Consider the following 22087-nt stretch of genomic DNA (forward strand, 5'->3'; position numbering starts at 1 on the left):
CCATGAATGAAGACACGTACAGTTTGATGAGAATCAGATTTCACTGATATTGCAGCATGCATGTGACACGTGCGGCTCTTTATTAGTGTTTTATTAAGTCCACACACTGGGCCTGAACTTGGCAGAGTCGTAGACAGTTGCATAACAGTTATCATCTGATCCCACATGTCAAATCAGCACATGGGCTGTAGTTAGCTGTGGGGTAACTTGCCTCTGACCTTCAGATGTGTGTACAGTATCTATTTCACAAGCTCCCTCAACATGATGAGACAGTGTGACACAAACACGCAATCGCTGGCAACTTTTTTTTTGATAAATGCATTTATATTATAAAATATTCTTTATTTTAATCAACTGATGCTTACCAAAAAATTTAACACAATGCTAAGTTATTATTAAATTTTCATCCTTACTTCAATTATTAAAAATATAAATGTAAAAGATTTATTAGACATTAATGCAGCATCAATTTCCGTCCACTAGGGGGCAGAATACAAAGCCATGATTCCGTCCCAAGCTACTGTTACAGCTAATGAAGGATTTATGATCAGGCAAACGTGTCTGTCTGCAGACACAATTACGGTCGGACAGAGATCTGGGAGAGGACTTTTCACTAACCCCAGACGTGCTCCCATTGAGTCCTCCAAGATCCTGACTTCCCATTGCTGCATGTGGATGATGTAGGCATCTGCTGATTGGTTGGCAAGTGGGCCACAACAGAACAGGGAGTGACAGCAGAGTTCAAATTTTAAACACATTTATATGACCACTACTGTATTGAGATCACATTCCACAATAATTAGCTAACACACCAAAACACACCTTTCAGCTTTCCATGTATTTTGGATTTTTGCTTTTGGAGTGCCTGGATCTCTAAAGCACTTTGGGTCAATAAAATAGAGGTAATATTCAACATAAAGACTAAAAACCATTTCCAGAAGCATTCTTTAACACAATTCAGTGAGCTACATACCGAACTTAGGGGAACTATAGTGCTAGTGCTGATCTGATGCCAGTACCACCATCTGTATTGATACTATCAGTATTTAGATCCAACTGCCTAACTGACCAAAAACACTTGCAAGAGTGGCTTAAAAACTGGTTGTACTACATACTTGGAACACTGAAGCTATCTGGCAACAGAACTCACTGCAGGACCGGGCACCGGATACGCTACCTCTGCTGGACCATAAATCGGGCTTAGCATGTACAATTTAACTCAACTCAACTGAAATGTATTTATAAAGTGCATTTAAAAACAACTCAGTATGATAAAGGTGCTGTTCAGAAGACAGAATCGATAACAGTAAACAAAAGAATAGATCAGATAAAAGCTAATTTTAAGTCTAGTTTAAAAAAAAGAAAACTCAATAGAGGGAGCAAGTTAGACTGTGAGGACGGTGACAGAGAATTCACGTCTCCTCTGAGTATAAATCTAGAGTGGGGCACAGTCAAAAGACTCCGATCAGCTGACTTGGAAGCCAAGTAGGGGTGTAAGACATTAGAGATGTAAGAAGGAGCAACACCAAACAGGAGGATCCACTTTAATTCTAAGCCTCACTGGCAACCAATGAGGAGAAGCTAAAAGATGTAATATGATCTCCTTTTCAGGTGCCTGTGAGAAACCTAGCAGCAGCATTTGCCAGATGGTTGGTTATTACAGTTGTGCGTCTCAGGCCGTGATGGATGCTAGTGAAATATTGGCTGTTGTGTCAGGTCTCCTGGTTGGGTTTTTACACTGTCTAAACAGAGATAGCTGAGTATTCAGCAACCAGATGCACCAGCCACATATTCAGTATTAGGATGAGTGTAAACCATTGTTCTAAGTCAGCTGATCACTTAAACCAGTGGTCCCCAACCCCCGGGCCAAAGACCCATTTGGTACCGGGCTGCGAGAGTTGAAGCTCGGGTGTGAAATTTATGGTTTTCAGGGTTTTTATCATTATTTTTTTAATCGTTTTATCATTAACTCAGTTTCCCTGTGTCTTTTCCCGTGTGTTATGAATAAATCGTCTTTTTTTTTGGTACTTGTTGGTATTTTGTTGTACTTATCCGCGACACCTTAAAGGCCGGTCAGACATAAACCGGCCCGTGGCACAAAAAAGGTTGGGGACTGCAGACTTAAACCATCCAGAGGCACTATTTAATCTTTACTTGTGGTTTAGTTTGAATCTCTTTCTATTTGGGACGTGCCCGATAATGCACTGCCGCATGGCCCATGCCAAAAGGTGTCCCAGTAACAAAGATGTCACCAAAACAAATGATCGCCAAACCAGTTCCAACACCAGTGATAAACGTTTCACTGTAAACTAAGCTGTAATAATTTGCAAAAGGTCAACAATGTAGATTTGACTGACATATTTAAGACAATATTATTTTATTTGCTACCACATAAATATTGTTCCAGTGGTTGGTTGCATGTCCAATTCATTAAACATGGCCAAAGGTTAAAAAAATCAGGTCAACTATGTACAAGCAACCCTTATGAGTCAAACAGTTTTTCTACTGTTGGCTCTGGGTGATGTCAATAAGAGCACACAGCTCTTGTTGTCATGTTATTTTTCCATAATCTGGATCGAGGAATGTGCCCTTGTAGGAAATTTACTGTAAACACATGTAATTTATTAAAAGTGACATATAATGAAACATAGGGGACATGTCGGTCTGCATGATCGGCACTGGATGCAATGCATGACTGAGTGGAAGATGGGGGTGCTGAATGTGCAAACTAACAGATAGCAAAGTGGAAATAATTTAATGGACTGACTACATGGACTAGCTTGCCCATAGACTATACCAGACCACTAGATGAGCTGACAACCCTCTACTACCAATTGTCTGCTGTACTGGACCAGAACAGCCCAATAAACAAAACACACCAGCCATAGGGAGGACACTCATTCAGATCATGCAACATCAAGTGTAGTTAGAGTGGAAGTAGCTAATGTGTGCCCCTCAGCTAACTCAGAGACTACACATGTTGTGTATATGGTGCTAACTGTACACATGAATCACAAATGAAAGTACCATAATGGAAAATGCAGTGAGCCAATCTGTGAATAATTTATTTGTACGTTTGTTGACTTTACTCAGAGCATCTCATCTGCATATTGATAGCAGCTGGAAAACTAAAATATGAATTTCCAAGTAGTCCAGCTTGTGCTGATAATAACAATATATGACATGCATAAGCCTGTAATTGAAGGAAATGGAAACCTAAAGGCGGTCTGAGGTTCAAAGGGTTAATCTGGGCTATAAGGTTTTATGAAAGGGACTCAACCACAAGGCCGCATTCCTGTTGCTCTTTAGAAATTGTGCTTAAATTTGATTTTCAGCCCTGAAATTTTCATGTGGCTAAGTCCTGTGGGAAACAAAGAATGAAAAAGCACAAAATTTCAACTCACACATGTGGACTCATATAATTTAGAATATTTGAGGGTCTTTAACTAGGCAAATGTTCTTTTATTAATGGATTTTCATTAGTATTCTTTCAAATTAGCTGTAGTAAATTTATTGTGCTTAAAAGCTTATGCTGAGGGGAATCATGTGGAAATATTTTTCACATTTCTCATGGGATGAGCCTTGGTCATCTTCACTGACTGCCTGGTCTGCTTTCTTTGTAAACTCACTCCTAGACAGTTTATGTTCCTTCCTTTGCTCATCTGAGCTCTGAAGTGATTTGTGTCTAAAATGAGTTAATAATGGGGAACCCTTGAAGAAAGCTACATTCAGCTGTAAATGTAAGAAATCCAAATTCTCAGAGTCCACGATCAAGTGCAGTTGTGTGTTTTTATTCTGCTTGTATGTGCTGTTTTAATACCATACACTGTGTTCATCTTTTTCTTTAGTTACATGCTCAGAGTAACATTTTAAAGCAATCAGCCTTAGCTGTATATGGTTCAGTATACCTGACATGCAGTAACTTAACTAACCTTCAATTTTTTTCTCTTCTTTCAGAAAAATGTTGGAGCCATCAACAGAAAAAGGAGCCTCAGTGCTAAATCTCAGACGAGCAGCCAGGGTCTAGTTCAGCTCCAGATGTGTTGAATTAAATCCTCCTGCTGCATCCCAGAATGCCTCAGAGACTGCGCTAGCTCATAAATCAACACGATCTATATCTAGAACAGACACGACACAGACACAGCTTGTTTTGCTACCTTTTTTTTAGCACCTATATCTCCGCTTTTACACAGTGACTCAGCAAACATGCCACAAAACATCTATTCTTTAAAGTGTTGTGAAAAACAGGGGGGGGTTATGTGGTAGGGAGTAAAGGAAAGGCTCTGGCTATAACAGCAGTGGATGGGGGTATAATTTCCATGTAAATTTGCCATGTGGTACAAATCTTAAACTGACATACCTCACGTCTCCCAGCTTTAGGTTTTTTACGCAACTTTCCGGGAAGCTTCTTTTTTTTTTCTTTCTTGGATCTCTCTTTCTGAGCTACATGTGGTTAAAAAACATGTCTATAAACTATATATGTGAATAAGTTACCCTTATATAGCACTTGAAATGATGTTAAGGCATGTCATTAAACGTTTGTGAATTTTATCCTGGCTATGTGGGATTCTATTTTGACTTTTGAAAACAAAAAAGACTTGTAGCAGTCTCGCACTTTCCAGACAGTAAGGGAGAGACGTGTACAGAGGTAAAAAAAAAGAAAATAGAGTATAATATTTGAGCTTCACAGCAGCTCAACAATCTTTCTGAGCAAAAAAGTGTAAACAGAACACATTTTATTATGACATTACCCTGCTAATTTGATATAAATAACCATAACCATAACTGCTCTTGCTCTTGACGAAGGCGGTCGCACCTTTCTCCTCTCCTCCTCTCCCTTAGCTTCCCTGCTTAGCCTCTTATGTCCTTGTCTAGTCTCATGTTTTTTGTATTACTTTTCCCTGAAGCACTCTCTCACAGTCTGTTCTCTAAAACCTAAAAGAGGAATTATGGATTTGATCAACTGGTCCCTAAATGCAATTGACACCCCTTTCTCAACAAGAAGTTTGGGCTTGGGTGAGCCTGAGTGCTGAAGATATCTACCTATTCGGAACCATGGTAACAGGGTTCTTGCTGATCGGAGCTGGCTTGCCCTGACTTATCGAAGAATTAAGAAAGCGGAACTGGCTGTTCAAACCCCCACAAGGCTGCCCGCTGGGATTGAAACGATGGGAAGAGGCGTGAGTTTCTCAAAATGGGCTCATTGAGTGCAGCACGGATAAGCTCTTGGAGAGGCTACGGTTGCTGTGAATACTCAGAATAAGACCTCTGAGCGCAATGTGGATTACATCTCAGAAGGGCTCGCTCGGAATAACATCTCTGAGCGCAGATTGGATGACATCTTGGGGAGGCTCACTGTGGTCGTGAGTTCTCCGAATCTGCTCTTTGAGCACAAGAATGACAACATCACAGAGCGCAAGTTTGATAACATCATGGAGAAGCTCACGGATCTCCAATGGGAGATTGAGAGACCAGTGTTGGACTGTTAAAACTGCTTTGAAATTCATATGAGCTGTTCGCACTAAAGTAAAAAGCACCATCACTTCATGCAGATACCCTTTCGGCACCAGCTGCAGTCGCAAAGGCTGGAGCTGAACAAAAACACCCTGATAACGACTGTGTTGAGTCTGTTCCTTCCCATTTCATGCAAGGCCACCTGGGTTGGCTGGAAGACTGTTTACTTAGCTTAGCAGGGTGAAGGACACTGTCTCAGCTGAACTCTGGACACGCACACACATACATATACACTGATATGCACAAACTCATCCCCCTTCCCTTTCCAAACGCCTTCGATGCTTGTTCCCTCCTGGGAACACGGCGGGTCTGAGCCCGCGCTGGGCAGGATGGCTGCTGTGTTTGCTTCAGATTACTCCTTACCCCCCACCCGACCCTGTGACTTGTCACGTGTTCCATAATGTTGTGCTGTGGACATTTATGAGTTTTTTTGTTTCCTGTTCTCATGCTGTCCTCCCAGGAGCCCAGCATGAGTAGAGGTCTCTTTTTTTCCTCTTGTACTTTCCCATTGTAGTGTATATTTCAGTTTTTGTTTTCTGTAACGCTACCGATCTCCGACCTGTATCCCCATGTGATGTCTGTGTTGTGTGTGTAAGGTCGGGGGGTCCTATTTCACTGCAGGGCAACCTGCACGGGGCAAATAAAGCCTTGATTGATTGATTGATTGATTGATTGATTGATTGATTGATTGATTGACCAGTGAGGCCGGGGGGACAAAATCTCATTTCACACACATAATAACTCCAGTCAAAAGCAGTCAAATTTTACATTGCTGAAATGGTGATTAACGGCCAGAAACTGTCAGTCAAATGTATTTGTGTCAAAACATTAGTGATGCAAAAATGCACCTTAAGCACCTTAATCGATTAAAGAATGTAAAAATCACATCTGCATAAAAAATAAAATGCATACATCTGTTACATACGATCTGTTGCTTATTTATATGGACTTTGACAAACATAACGCTGTAAATTATTAGCTTTGTAGTTGCTAGATACTTCACACTTATTTAACACTTAGCTCACTTTCTGTACCTATCATTTGGTTTTGGGCACATTAGCACAGGTTTTTATATGTGAATCACCTGTTGTCAGTAAAACCAGAAAATGAAGAGAGCAATGATTTGGAACCAAAACAGTTGATCTAAGTTCTATAAATCAGTACTGTTGTGTAACCATTGTACAGAAATGTGCACAACAAAGTATGAGACAAATATAGGGCACTGGCTATTTTTGGATGTATGTGGTTTTGTGCGTTTGTTTAGAGCCAGACATGTTTGACTGAGTTTTTAAGCTCTGTCCAATATATACAGAATATTTCTGTTAATATGCAACACTTTGCCTTTTTAAGTATGAGATATATTTGACAGGGTTAACTGTAGCCTAGGAGGAAGACCAGATTATATATTAATTGGTAGTTTGATTCCTAGGGCGCTTCAGTATTCTTGGGCACATTGTCCATTTAAAGATGATTACTTATACACTCTTGTAAATCTAACTCATGCTTAATTGCTCTATTATGCTCTATCTATTAGAAGTAGTTATCTTGCTGTATTCTGACATTGTAGTAGTAATTTACTACAGTAACATTTAATTAATTAATTAATTTACTCAAGTCAGCAAGCCTAGGTTTGGTAAAGCCAATCACTTACAGCTAATATTAGATGGCATAAGCAAACCTTAGCTAGAGACTATATCAATCTTATAACTAAACAGCAACTATAGATATTGATAGCGTCAACACTTTTTACTCTTTACTCTTAAAAGCTCTTAAAAAAAATGCACACATGCAGTCAGAAATAAATTCATTTTGTCATTCTCAAATAATGTGGCCCAAATCTGAAATTTTTACTGTATCATGTGACTGAAAGTCTCTCAGCAAAAACATCAGGAAAGCAATATAAAAAAAATCTAATGAAACACTTATTGGCTGTTTAAACAGTAAAAACAAGTCGTGTTTTTTTTTTTTTTTTTATTGTAAATGTTTTACATTGTAGAACAAAAGCAAAAAATAACATTTTTAGCTTTTTGTTGTAGGTATGTACAGAACACATCTGAAAATGACTTCAGTGTTTCATAACACACGGACAATTTTATTTCCAACTCAGGTGTAATTTCAATTTGTTTTATTTTCAATGTTAAACCAAGTGCATGTAAATAAACTGTTGCTGACATGCATTTTTTTGACTTCTTACAAAGAATGTATCATGAAACATGTAATAAGTCTATTGTATGTGTTGTGTACAGACCTCACAAACACTAAGTTAACTAATTTTAAAACAATATATTTGAATTATCATGTTATGTACACTTTCTTTACAGTTTTAAAAATCTTTCACAATCACAGAAATCACTAGAAGAATATTTCAATTCTCTTTTAGATGAATATAAAGTATTTACATACATTCACGGGATCACGTACGACACCCTTTCAGAAAAGTGTTTCTTCTAATTGCATGGAAGGAATGGCTGACTGAGTTTACATACTTCCTTTATATAGCGTCACTGGTGGCAAACCTAAAAAGGGTTTGACAATCACTGCAGGTTTCAGCAAATCATCAATTTCTAAAACCACAAAAGTCTTTCTTAAAACCGTATTTTAAATCTGTTTCAAATCTGTGAATTTTGTCAAATAATTCTCAACTTTATGGCACAGAAATTTCCTCTGAGCTCCTCCTATGATATTTGGTTTAATTGAAAGGAAATTCAGAATAAGAGATTAAAGCAATCTACTCAGTTAAGTGAGATATGAAAAAAAAAGCTTAACAGTCACTGCTTCCTTACAGTACAATACCTCTTTTAGAACAATCAATATGTTCAAGACCAGCAATAGTGTTTCTTGAATGCTTTTGAAAATGGTATATATTCTGAAAGATGTGCTGTAAATTCATGTTTGGGCACAACCAAAGTAAGAAAACTTACTCATGAAGATTTCCCTTTAGATGTGGCATTTGATGTTGCAATGACACTAATTTTCCACTCTCAATGGAAAGTTAACTGAGCTCTTTTAGTTTTAATCTGTGGAGAAAAGTGGGACAATATCTATTTGATGCCTCTTTAAGCAAAATCCAAAATATTTCATACATTAATTAATTAACAATTTATTCTCTTACAAATTAAGTCTTCAGTGATAAAGCACTGATTTTAAAAATGCAATATGTACTTGGGTATTTTGCCTCCGTTGCAGTTGGTCACTATTAGCTAATACAAGTTAGCTAACACTAGCTGATGTTAGCTAACATTTTATAATGCTAGTTACCATTTTGTAATTGTACATCATTTACGCTATGCACTATGATAAACGATTGAAGGTACTTATAATTTTCATATGTACTGTGATCCTGTCATTGCAGCATGTGACAACATTGGCCAGTTCTTTAGCAAAAACAACATAGCTTATCTTTAATCTTTTTACTTTGGTGTCCTTGGTGCTAGCCTTAATAACTGGCTACCAAATAGACAAACTCAATTTGACAGGTAACGATTTCATTTAATTTTAGATGTTCAAAAAATCTGGGGCAAGACAAAAGATTCACATTGATGCCAGCAGATTTACCATCTTGTATCATATGACAGCAGTGACATAAAGTAAAGAAAGTCACATTAAGTAATAACTGATATGGTATAACAAAATTATTAAACAGAAGTTGTGACATTTCATGAGATGAACAAAGACAGAGTTTTAAAGCTTGGCTTTAGGGTCATCAGCTTTGATCCAATAAAGGCCGTTAAATTTACAATTATTACGATAAGTAATTTTTTGACAAGATGAATCAAAAAGAGTCAGACCGCAGTAAGATAACACAAAATTCTCAGAATTCTCAGTATGGGCAGACAACCAAAAATGTCATGTGTATCAGTGCAAATTACATGATATTTGTTGGTGAGCAGTAATTCAACATCAACTTGAGCTTTGTTCTTGTGTTTGAGGTCGTAACAGACTCTAAGGCAACAAAGAGACTTATTCAAAGCTAATGGAATGTTGGTGTATATTTTTATCTACTGAGAAAGAATTAAACCAAGACCTTAATAGTCCCCATTACTTCCTAATAGTATGCCCAGTAAGCTCTTGTTGCCGTGCAACAAACGAAATTCAAGCCATTAAGCAGTAAGTTTTTGCTAGTATTACTTTTCAAAACATTTGGCTCCAGGAAGAGTATAAAAAGTGGAGGTTTTAAACAGGGATGCATGTGACTAGTCAACTAGATGTTTAAATCCTACTGCTATTGCTAGTCAGAACCAGAAATACTAGTCAGTTACACAGACTGGTACACCTGGTAGCAAGATGGAAAGTAAGCAGATTACCACTAACCAGCTTGGTTCAGCAGTATTTTGACGCGGAAAATGAATGGTTGTATGTCACCTGTGCTAGCATGCAAGCTAATGGTAAACTAATCATTGTATCTGTGTGCAACATTACATACAGCTCAGAGTTCCACACATGTCAGAGACATTTAAAATGCAATCTGATCACGGAGGAACGTGATTGAAAGTTTCACATAGATCTTAGATACAGCCAATGTTTAACCTCGTCCATTAAGTTTTCATTGTTTTCTACCTTTTAGACAAGTCAGCTAACCTGATTCTTATTTAAACAACTAGCAAATTAGTCGCTATAGCATCCCTAGTTTTAAATAGTAGCCAACCCACCAGTGTTATACCTTTTATTGATATAAGGCTTTTGATTGAACATAGCAATAACACACACCCCAACATGTAAAAAATAGCAGATCTTTCTCCAAATTAGGTTAGCTAAAATATCTGAGAATAAAGTTGTAATATACAAGAAGCTTATTCCACCTGTGAGGGTGCTTTGTCAAGTAACAGTTTTCTGTTTTAGTTCGTTACAGTCTTTTCCTCGTCACCCAATAAATTATCACAGTACCATGAGTGTACGTCACGCACACGTATTTGAACATAAACACACTTGGGCAAAAAGGAGTCCGGCGCAAACTCCTTTAAAGGGCATCTGGACTATCACCCCACCACCCTCCTCTGTCTTTCGTCACATTCCCTCCCCTTCCCTCATATCTGTCAGGCTGCCAGAGCAGGGTCAGAGGGGTCCATTTGCAGAGCGTCCTGTCCTGCTGCTTCGTGGAAAGCGGTGGACTTTGAGGTGTTTCGACAGGTGATCACTGCGAGCAAACTTCTTCTCACAGACTATACACTGGTATGGTTTCACTCCTGAGTGGGAGCGGCGGTGTCGGGATAGCTCGTCCGATCGAGAAAATCTGTTGGAAGGAAACCCAGCATGTGGTTAACAAATTAATCAAATTTTACTGTAAATTAAAAACATTTGGCTATAATAATCCCCCATTATTGCTTCCAAAGGTTCTATTTTATTATTACTATCAGTAATGTGATCTGTTTGTATACAGCTATTGTTATATATATATATTAAAAACAAACTAAAAACAAACTGATGTAGTCACGCTTTAAGCTGCCAAATAATATAAAAGCCATGCCAGCCTTTTTTATTTCAGGGTAATCTGATAGGTGTGAGTATTGCCCTGCGACTTGAAGTTAAAGAGCCATCCCATATTTAGCTTAACACATGAGCACTGTAAATCCAAACCCAGTCTATTCCTGGCCTGCTCTGCTGTGGTTTCTATGGGCTTCGGCCAGCTTGGGTATCAAGCCAGTGAAGGGTTAAGTGGATGACAGAGCAGTGCCTTTATACCTTGATTTGGTTCCGTATATATTAGTAAAGCTGTTAAGATCTGAACAATCTGCAACACAGATTGATTTTCTAACACATTTCCAGGAGCAGAGGCAGGCTGTAGACATGAAGGCGATAATTCGGAGATGTAAAGATGTCACTCACAGTTATTTCAAACCATTTCCACTGTAGACATGTATTATACAACTGGCCTATTCATCATTTTAATAGGCCAATCATAAAAAGAAGGTACATGACAGAGCTTACAAAGCTAAGCAGTGGCATCTGAGACAGCAAGAATCTTAAAACAAATCAAGACGACTCATGTTGTTGATATGGAGCTCTTTCTCTATTGCAAGTCCCACATAATCTCATATAATACTCCAGAAAGTACAGATAATCAGTCCCCAGTGTAACAAAAGAGTCTGCAGCCATAATAGCTATTATGTGAGACACAATGAGCCAATATGCTCAAAGGTGGCAATGCTAACATGTTTGTCCTAAGCAGGTAGAATATTTTCCAAGTACACCCTTACAGCTTTCAGAGGCTTTAAGATGGCAAGTAGGAGGCAGGTGCCAAGGTGACACAATAGCGAGAAATGTTTTAGCTAACCATGATCTTTAAAAAAAGCAACTGTCGCTGCCAGTGAATCTAAAAAGTGTTGGCCATTTGTGGCCATTTTCCAAACAATCTGAATCCTACCACTCTAAAAAGAGAAAGACTGGTCACAAGTGAAAACATTCAGGACAGGTGCCAATCTTCCCAGGAATGGACTTCCCAGCAAATTTACTGCAAGGTCAGATCATCCAGTGCTCAGAGTACCTGCAAAAAGCCTAAAAGCTACAGCTCAGACTTTACAGGCCTTGGTTAGCATGTTTAATGTTAAACTTCATGACACTACAATTGGAAAGGTTGCCAGGAGAAAGCCTTTTCTCTATAAAGCTGCATTTGAGTAAACCACAAGACTTTTGAAACAATCTCCTTTGCACAGATGAAACCACAGTGGAGATGTCAGGCCATAATGCACATCACCGTGTCTGGAAAAAAAATGCAAAAAATGCAACCAAACAACTAGAAAAACAACATTTCAGCAGACACAGCTCATACCAACTGCCGAGCCGGGGGTTTGGACTTCTAGTATTCTAGAGTCAAATGTAAGGCCATCAGTCTGACAGCTAAAGCGTGGCCTAAACTGGATCATGGATCAGGACAATGATCCTTTTGTTGTAAAGGAAAAGAATCAAGGTGCTACAATGGCCCAGTCATGTGTGGATCTCAACATGACTGACATGCTGACCTTAAGAGAGCTGCAAACCTCAATGAACTGAAGCAACGAAGAGTCAGACCAGATTCCCCCACAGTAACAATAATAATGATGAAGTCACACATTATCATACATTGCTGTTAAATGTGTTTGTGCACACTAGTGAATACTGGGGTGTACTTTCTTTTTTGTGGCTGTATTCAGTAAAACCGCACCATTTAACTATTTGCTTTATGCTCTGTTGGGAGCAGCACATCGGACTGACACTAAAAGTTATGACATTCACCAAATATTGTCTAACCATGTTACAAAGGACCTTTAGGTAAAACAAAACGCAGTTACTGATATCAAGTTGCAAAGCTCTCCAAATGTGTGAAAAACACTTTTTGTTGCAGGCTGTTTGAAAAGTTAACTGAGCAACAGAAAAGAGGCAAATGAAAGGTGTTTTTCTAGCTCTCTTACACAAACACAATGTTTACTACAGTATATACTACAGCTAGGGATGATTTGCTCATCTCTTTGTAGCCCTGAATGCAGTTATAAAATGTCATTTTGTAAAACTAACAAGCTCATCTGTTTGTTACACATCTACAGTAGAAGACACAGCAGAGCAAAATAAGGAAAGAGTTGTAGTTTGGATAACGAGCCAATGGAAACTTCTATGACAGGTTTCTTTTCATTTGACACCCCCATGTACCTCTTTACATTTCACACAGTCATTCAGTTTTGTTAACAGACAGTTATGGCTTATTGGAGCCTTGAATAACATTAATTTTGTGATAGACTGTCTACTGAAGTCTTTTGCCTTTGTGTTGAAAGGATTAGTGGGATTTTCTTTTAACCTAGTTCTCCGTACCTCAAGAACATGTCAAGTAAACAGAAATAAATACTGATCCATGTCTTTACGTTCTCTTCTTTATGCGACTACACTCTTGGTAATTGCTGGATGATGTGAATGCAAGCATTAAACCCTAAAGCATTACTATATCAGCTACAAGCTTGGGCACGGTAGAACCCATACATGTGTACTCTATGACTAAATTTAGGATGAGCCTATAAGAACTATAACATAATGTACTGTACCCAGAAAGATCTTTCAAGAGAACATTCATGCAGGAGTTATGCAATTACATAACCTCACTCTCCTCACATGTATGTTATTTGGCATAACGCCTGTTCTCTTTTGTCACCCCACCTTCTCTCTCTCGCCACCTCATCCCCATTCTTGCTATAGTTCTTTGTCTACAATTTTAGCAATGCCACTTTTTCTCACCTTACATGTCACAGATTGTGGACAGAGAGAGAGAGTGTCCTCAAGCTCAGTGAGTTCAGCGAGTTCATAAGTGCTACAGGTTGGGATTAGGGGCAATTTTCTTGATTACGTGAGTTTGTGCTTTTCACTGAGGATTGTGGCTTTTGCGCCTCAAGTCCTTGGGGCAGCTTGGCGTGGAGCTGCACAACACATAGTATACATAACAGCGTGGGCCCTGTGGGAAACACAAGCAGGTCTTGTTCTAACTTGTCCCTGAACTTAGATCTTCCGCCAAAGCAGCATTCAAAGAAAACAGCCTAAAAGGTGTGGCGGTAACAAACAGTAACACAGATGCTGGCATATATATAGGTATAGGTATGCCTACTACATGTTAACCAACACAAAGGCCAAGAAACTCTTCTGAAGGATTTTTGCAAAATAGATATTATCTTTTTATCTAGCTGAATAGCAGCAGCTTTCCATCCACGGTGGTCCCCGCCAGATCAACAACCCTTCGTGAGTGATGGATCATAAACTAAGCACCCTCTCTTCCTTTCCCTTTGTCTCTCTTTTGAGCTCTAAGTGTCCAAATCTGAGGCTAAGTTTGACTGTGACAGCCCCGTCACCACCCAACATTGTTTTGTTGTAATGATGAATGCATCAGCTGACAAAGACAACAAGCCACAGCCCTGATGACAGATGCCGAGCACGCACACGCTGGAGTGTTTTTACAGCAAACTTTGGGTTCCAGCTCAGATTCTCAACAGAATCCTCACATGAGAGCCTCAGTGCAGGCCGGAGATGAAAATGCTCCATGTTTGTGTGCGTGTATAGGTGTGTGTGCGTGTGTTGCTTGTATGTATGTGCTAATTTAAGTGTTTACATGTGACCAGATGGTCACAAGAGGGGAAAAAAATTCCAAAAAGCTTTAAAAAGGAAAACCGTTTGGCAAAGGAAGGAATATAATGTTGAGTGAGTTATATGTGGGAATCCAGCCAATGAAATACCTCTCCTGTCTACTTCAGAGGAGCCAACACATGGATCTACTCTAAGGTTACAGAGGGTACAGGGAGCCTGACTTCTTACTTCACGTCCATTTCCTGACTCAGAGGGAGAGGAGTGTGGAAGAGGTAACTTTATAATATAGTAAATTGCTGCTGCTGTCACGTAAAGACGATGGAGATGAAGTTTTGAAAGAAAATTTAGGATCACTTAAAGAAACATGTAGTTCTCAGTGTTTGCATTTCCTGACAACACAGATTAAATCCAGTCATAAATGAAAGCAAGTGCACCATTAAACCTGACCAATCGAAAAACATGGCTAATCTTGCCACACTGTCAAAACACACTTGTAACCCAAACAAAAAGATCTAAAGTTTAAATAAGTATCAGCAGAGTTTTCTCCACCACATAACAAGCTCATTAATTTCCCTGAAATGAGAACTCCATCTAACACCTAGCTGGTTTCTGAGCTGTAGCACCTGCATCTTTCTCCTTTTCGGTGGACCTCACTGCCACTAGCATAGTCGTGGTGAGTGCTTAGCTTGCATGTCCTACTTTAACATGCACTCAGCTGCTCCTTAGCACCTGATCACACTCACTGAATCAACAGTATGATGGGAAACATTCCTGAGATTTTCTTTTTAGTCACAAGGAGCAAAAATGTGAAGAAATTTTAACAGCATCACATTGATTATTGTAAAGAGTAACTAAATAACCGATTACTTGAACTACAAAACTAACACGTTGGTATCCCCAGTTTCAAGTGATCTGCAAACTGATTACATGCATTGCGCCCATATGTCTGCCACTGATAACAATAACACAGCAATGCAGCAAAACAAAGCTCCGATACAAATTCATTTTGGGCTTCAGATCAGAAGTTAGCTTAGCTTAGCATTAAAATTTGAAAAGGAGGGCAGAGCTAGCCAAGAGTGCCTTTTCAAGCTCACTAATAAAAGTGTTTTTGATCTCATCTCTTTGGTCTGAGGAAAAAGCAGAAAACTAACATCCACAAGCTGTAACTGTTGCTTTCCAGTGAGTGCTCGGGTCCAGTGACCTCATCAAGTTTCCCCTGGATGCCTTAAAACTTCCCTATGAAGCCAAGACATGAGAGTCGTATCACTCATCTCATCTGTCCTTCATCAGCAAGCTTGATGGAATGATAAAGGTTACCAAAGGACAAGTGCCTATAGTACTTTATTTCTCATGGAAAACATGGAAAAAGTATGTCTTAGACTCCAAAAAAGAGATCATTACATACATAACAGGTGACAGATCACAATAACTTGATATAGAAATACCTGGATGTATATCCATCCATAATGTTGTTAAAAAATGTCTGACATGTTTTTTTAATGGCTATAGTTGTAGCACAGTCTCCTCACAGTGTGTGCTGATTGCAGGTGTAACTTTGCACTGGACAACTGCTGAGCTGGACCACCATATCCAACATATCACTCCATGACAAAAACACATCAACCTTTTCACTCTAACTTTAACCTAAATTTAAATCTACCCTTTACTTCAAATCCTTAGCAGAGTTATTTCAACGTTTCCAATGCTTGCCCTAATGTAGGCTGGCCTTTGTCCATATGTACAAAAACACACACACAAACACACAGGGACATGTCTATAAGGCTCTATATGCACACTCTTGGGCAACAACTGAAATAAATGACCACTGCACCAATGATCAAAGAGTTCAAGTAAGGATTTCTTATTCAAATCTAGTCCATGATTTAAACATGGAAAAGCTACTCAGTTTGCAGCAAATTAGACTTTTACCTTGTGTCCTACACTGATAACTTTAAACTTGATTCTGTACTAATGCTCTGCTGCGAGAACAGAAGTAAAGTGGTTGCAGACAGTGAGCAAACAAATGGAATAACTAACAGGGGACAAAGTCTGCATGCAGACTGCTTCAAAAGGCACTCTATCTAATCTGCAATTTTACCATGGTAGAAAAACACACAGCTAGCCGGGATACAACCAACATGTAGAAAAGAACAAATTCTAACCTTCTAAAAAAGCCTTGAGTGCAGCTTCCCTGACGATGACCCATTCCTCCGTTCACTACCATCCATAAACTAATCAAACAGAGGTTCCTGAATCCTCTCTCTGTGCATTTAACATACATTTATACCCTTGTTAAAGTTTTCACTCTCTTGTAAAATGATATCTTTGGTTCTTTCAGATGACGTGGGGACATCAAAGATGCCTCAAAGACAGATAAAGGATGTGGAACAATTTGCTCTTCCTCCAAGAAGCAAAAAAACCCCCTTCTAGCATATTTCAGAAGTCAAAAAGGACAATAAGACAGCTTAATGCTGCTGCACTCGATGGATTACATTTCCTAGAGTATCACTTCTTATCAGTATTAACCTGACAATAGAGTATTCTTCATTACATGACACATTAATGTGTAGCACTGTGGTACCTCATTAAAGTCTGTACACAGTATTCAAGTATCCTATAGAGTGGAAGTCGATAATCCTGGTTATTGTAATCTCTGTAGTGTAGATACGGATATATATGCAACATTAAACCTCTTAGTATCCACCATGTAACCACATGCTAAATAGGAAATTTTATAAAATGAACTTTAATACATTGATTTTGACATTACATGATTTCTTTTCCATTTGGGTGTTCCAAATAGATGAAAATTCTTTAAAAGGGGGGGACCATGGCCTAACTCACTCCCTACTCTTAACCCTAGGTGGGTTGCTGGTTACCTGGTGGATGTTATAAGAAGCTAAAGCAATTGAATGTGTGTCATGTGAAGCTGGCTTGCTTTTGACTTCATTTGAAGTCATACCAGCTTTACTATAAAAACATTTGGTCCCGCTCACCTCCATCCACAGCCAGGCCACGTGCAGGCAAATGGCTTCTCCCCCGTATGCCTCCTCAGATGTGCTTTAAGGTGGCTGCTCTTGGAGTACATCTTATTACAGCCAGGAAACGAGCACTTGTGCATCTTAATAAGGTCTGCGACTGCATTCTTCTGGTACCTCTGACCTCCAGAAAGCACCCCTGTACCCGAACTGCCACCTAACCCACCTTCCACAAGCCCTGTGGGTTTAGCTGCGATGGGCACCGGCGCGATCCGGACAAATTTGGACGAAGTGGTGATCCCGGCTTTGCTTGAGCTCGCGACGTTAGCTGAAGAAAGCAGCTGAGGCACTAAGGCAAAAGTCTGCCCCTGAATGTTAACCAGGAGCTGAGCTATTTTGATGTCAGTTGGGGCCAGGGTTTGTTGGGACTGAGATTTCTCAGGATTCTGTGTGTCAGATTCTGAAATGGCACTGGAGTTTGGTTCCTGTTTGATCTGTATAGGCTGGATTTGTAGGATGACAGGCACAGGAGAAGCAGAGCTGGAACTTTCGGATGAGGAAGGCAGTGATCCAGAGTCCTCCTGTTTGATCCCTTCTGCATGGCTGGTAGCAGAGCTAGTTACAGAGCTAGCATCTACCGATGATGATGAGCTGTCCATGTCTGATGCACATGGTGCATGTTTGGTCTCTGTGTGGGAGGAGAGTGGAGAATGAGCCACAGGCACAGTTTGATCCGAGTTCTGCGACACTAGTTCTCCTGCTAATGTCCTTGAATTTTCTGCATCTACATCCTCCGACGTTGGGGACATCACTTCATCGCACCTTTCCTCTTCTTTTTCCACTGCCACAACCATGTTTTCCTCTAGGAACTCCTCAATCTCCTCTAGAGTGGGCTGAAACAGGAATGCCGCAGGATCCTGCAACTCATCGAGGAAGACTGGGAACTCGTAAGAATCCTCTTTGGCCTGCTGCTGCAGAACACTCAGCTGTTGCTCCCAAGCCAGCCCCGTAGGTAAAATGGGAACAATAGGAGAAGAAGATGTGGAGGAAGGTGGAGAGGACAGGCAGAGAGAGGATGAAAGAGTGTTGCTGCTGTTGCTGGTGTTAGAACTTAATGAGGTGGTGTGGGAGGCCTGAGACAGCAGGAGGTCTAGCAGGCTGTCTTGACTCTCTCCTCCCGAGGAGCTGCAGCTCCCACTGCTCCTGCTGCTCCTGCTTTTGTAGCTGGAGCCGAGGACATGTCGTGACACCGGGGACGAGGACTCGGGACTGGAGCAGAGGGACGAACGAGGGCTGGAGGAGTCACTGAGGTCGTCCTCAGAGAGCCGAGGAGAGGAGGAGAGAGTCACTCCTTGGTACGGGTGGTGGTGGTGGTAGGTACATGCGTCAGTCACCATGATGCCACCATTAGTGTGGCAATAGAGGCAGCTATAGTCAGACTTTGGGGAGCCGGTGTAATACAGGAAGGTCTCCTCACCAAATGGTAAGTGATCAACCATTCCTGTGCGGATGAATGGCAGCTGGCTTTGCTTCACTCTGCTCTGAAGATCGGGCTGTTGTGAACGTTCAAGCGTGTTTCTTGTTCCTACAAAACACAAATGATTCAGTTTATTAGGTATGAAATTGAAAGAGATTCTCCAAAATCCTCATCTAGTGGCAGCTGCTCGGACTGTGTTCAATTTTAATGAAATGGAACTTTTAACAGGCTTGTGTTCCTGGGTGATGGTTAATCCTAAAAAGGTCCAGCGTGACACAAACACAGCAATGCTGTCAATGAGTCTGTTTGAAACTCAAACTCAGGTTAATTTTTTAACGAGAAAAAATAAAAAAAATAAGTAAACCAGCACTAACAGACTGAGAATGATCTCCTATTCTTTGTGGTTTCTACCTGCTGCCTGTTCAAGAGGTTTGCAGCTGATGGCACTTCAAAAGGAAAGTCAATCATGTGTGAAGGAAGTGGAATTTAAAGACTGTGCATGTGTGCGGGAGCGTGGATGCTGCAGCTGCTGGTTCAGACTTCAAGTTGACCATGTGGAGTTTGGGTTTCCGGTTTCTTCTAACATTAAAGCCATATGGTCATTAAACGTGTTTTTCTACCTGTGGTCCTTTGCAGAGCTTTTGTCTCAAAGAGGACACCAATTGAAATTTTGTATCAATAAGATTTTCAATACGGTAGATATTCGACATTAAATCAGAATCAGAATACTTTATTGATCCCTAGGGGGAATTATTTTGGTTACAGTGCTCCAGTATAAACATTAACAAGACAGACAATGCACTAAGTAAGAAATAGACACAATATATACAATATATACATGACTTATATACATATAAGTCACTTACTGATAAATAGCTGAATAAGAGGAAGAGCGTGTGCAAAAGGGTGTAGCTATAGTATACAGTGTGTTAAGTGGATGAGTTGTACAGGGAGATGGCCACGGGCAGGAATAAGTTTTTGTGTAATGTAAAGCTAGAGCCCAAAAGCTTTCTGCAGTTTTGGAGTCAATCGGTGTCACTGCAGGAAGAGTGAGGGATTTAGTGTCTATTTTTATGCCAGAAAAACAATGCACCACATCTACATTTACATGGATAAAAAAAACAACAACGCACTAGACACAAATCTACTTACATGCAGTGAGTGGCTTATGATGATTAAACGCAACTCTGAAATCCCCCTTTAAAACCTCAAAAGTCTGCATGAAAACGGGACTAGAGACAAAATGATAGTGCGCCCTCTTCTGTAAAAGAATAAAAAAAAAAAATAAAAAAAAGTTTTCAAGTGCAGAGATCCTAAGAAAAAAAAATAAAACAAAAAATGTTTTTGTTATGCACACACACACAGAGAGAGAGAGAGAGTGAGAGAGAGAGAGAGAGAGAGAGAGAGAGAGAGAGAGAGAGACAAACACACACACACATGAATTTTTATCTAATGTATGATCTCAGGCTAGAATAAGGTAACATCATATGACATTGAGGGTCTGGTGTTCTGCAGCTGCTGCTTCTACGTGATACCTTATGGGAGGGGGGAGAAAAAGGGGTTTGGAAGAGAGTTCGGGATAGGTTTGGCCACGTCTAAACGATCTGCCCTGGAGTAACCCTGCAGCCATTAAACATCAAACAAGAATTTTGACAGCATGGTGCTCTCCTGCTCTTAACCACGCTGCGTGCTTAGTTAGGTGTGGAGGTTAATTCGGAATTCACGGCATGTTTAACGCTGCAGGCTGACAGCTTGTCCGATCACAGGCACGGGATTACTTCTTTTTTTGTAATACTGCGCCAATTCGCTAAATATTTCTACGTATCATCCGGTAACAGCTTTGCGTGCATGCATGTCTTTCATCAGAGCCACGCTTCACTGCACACCACACGGATAAACAGAAGACACACAGTCACATATAAACAGCAAATCGCCTACACACTCACCTGTATATGCAAGCAATCCAAACCCCGCTCCTTTAAAGCTGAGCGCTTCTCTCCTGGAAGTCCGTGCGTAATAGTGCGTAATGGCAATAGAACTCCACCGCACTGTCTTCGCACACTCTCTCTCTCATACAGCTCTCACAAGATCTCTCTCCCTCTCTCTCTCTCTCTAGAGTAGTCGTTGGTTCGTTTAACCGTCACGTGATCGAAGTTCGGCATGTTATACCAGTGAAATCAGGGCTCACGAAGGCTCGTCTGCTCGGCGCACGGTAATTGGCCTCCGATGACGGGAGGCCGGCCTTAGGGCTTGGCGTCAGTGGAAAGAAGGTGTGAGTAAAGGAAAGAGAGAACATGTGTGCCAATGAGGCTCGATCATAAAATCACTTTCATATCTTAGCAACTGCTCTTGAGGCTATTGAAGGCGCAAGTCATTTTCAACATTGTGTTGATGTGCTTCATTTGCATTTGGCAACTGGTAATATTTCCATTGCCCTTCCAGCGAGTGTGCCATGTGTGTTCACTGAAAACCTGCAACAAGAAGTGTCTATAATATTCTCAGTCAGTGCTGCATGTATTTTCTTTCCTGTATCACTTATTTTGTAGAAATAAATAGCTTTTACACGACATTACCATAGAGACTGTGTTTGAGGCTGACACATGATAAATCATACATTAGTATTAAAGCTGCTGAAAAGTAACAGCCCAATTTTCCTGAAGGGAAAAGCATCAGCAGCTGCTGCCTAGAAAGCAAGCTGAGATTTTCGCATTTACCATTGACCATGTCTGGATAAGTGGCCAAGTGATTGAGTGAATGAGGGAGCTATTGAGCAGGCAAGTGAGCGTGTTTACATGCTGCCTAATGACATCAGTAAGAGAAGTTTTGCTTTCACTCCAGCTGAGCAGACCTCATATAAACACCTCCGCAGGGCTGAAGGAACTTTACTGGCTACAGCCTAATTTGATTTGCCTGCGTAGGTTAGATTACCGTTCAGTGTTTGGATAAATGATCCACTTTCAGCCTGCTTGTAAACATTAGAAGTGTTTCAGTGTGTACTTGCATGCACCACAGTCACTGGCTATTATGATGTATAAAAACACACACACAATGCCACACTGAGGAGGTTCGTTGTGTGCATGACTCC

General features: G+C 40.2%; 1 protein-coding gene across 2 annotated transcripts; it reads right to left on the reverse strand.

Moving 5' to 3' along the window:
- Positions 1–7552: 7552 nt before the first annotated feature.
- LOC102777233 (Krueppel-like factor 15) lies at positions 7553–21120 on the reverse strand. 2 transcript variants are annotated; one of them, XM_035905473.2, is made up of 4 exons: positions 20949–21120; positions 20155–20263; positions 17544–19110; positions 7553–10744 (listed from the first exon to the last, which is right to left on the reverse strand). In XM_035905473.2, the coding sequence occupies exons 3-4, from the start codon at positions 19022–19024 to the stop codon at positions 10567–10569; spliced, it is 1659 nt and encodes a 552-aa protein (XP_035761366.1). In that variant the 5' UTR covers positions 19025–19110; positions 20155–20263; positions 20949–21120; the 3' UTR covers positions 7553–10566. The 2 variants fall into 2 exon arrangements, with proteins under 2 accessions (XP_035761366.1, XP_006785330.1); XM_006785267.3 differs by lacking the exon at positions 20155–20263.
- Positions 21121–22087: the final 967 nt, after the last annotated feature.

The sequence above is a fragment of the Neolamprologus brichardi genome, chromosome 20 (genome assembly GCF_056152115.1).
Source record: "Neolamprologus brichardi isolate AB-2024 chromosome 20, ASM5615211v1, whole genome shotgun sequence".
NCBI lineage: Eukaryota > Metazoa > Chordata > Actinopteri > Cichliformes > Cichlidae > Neolamprologus > Neolamprologus brichardi.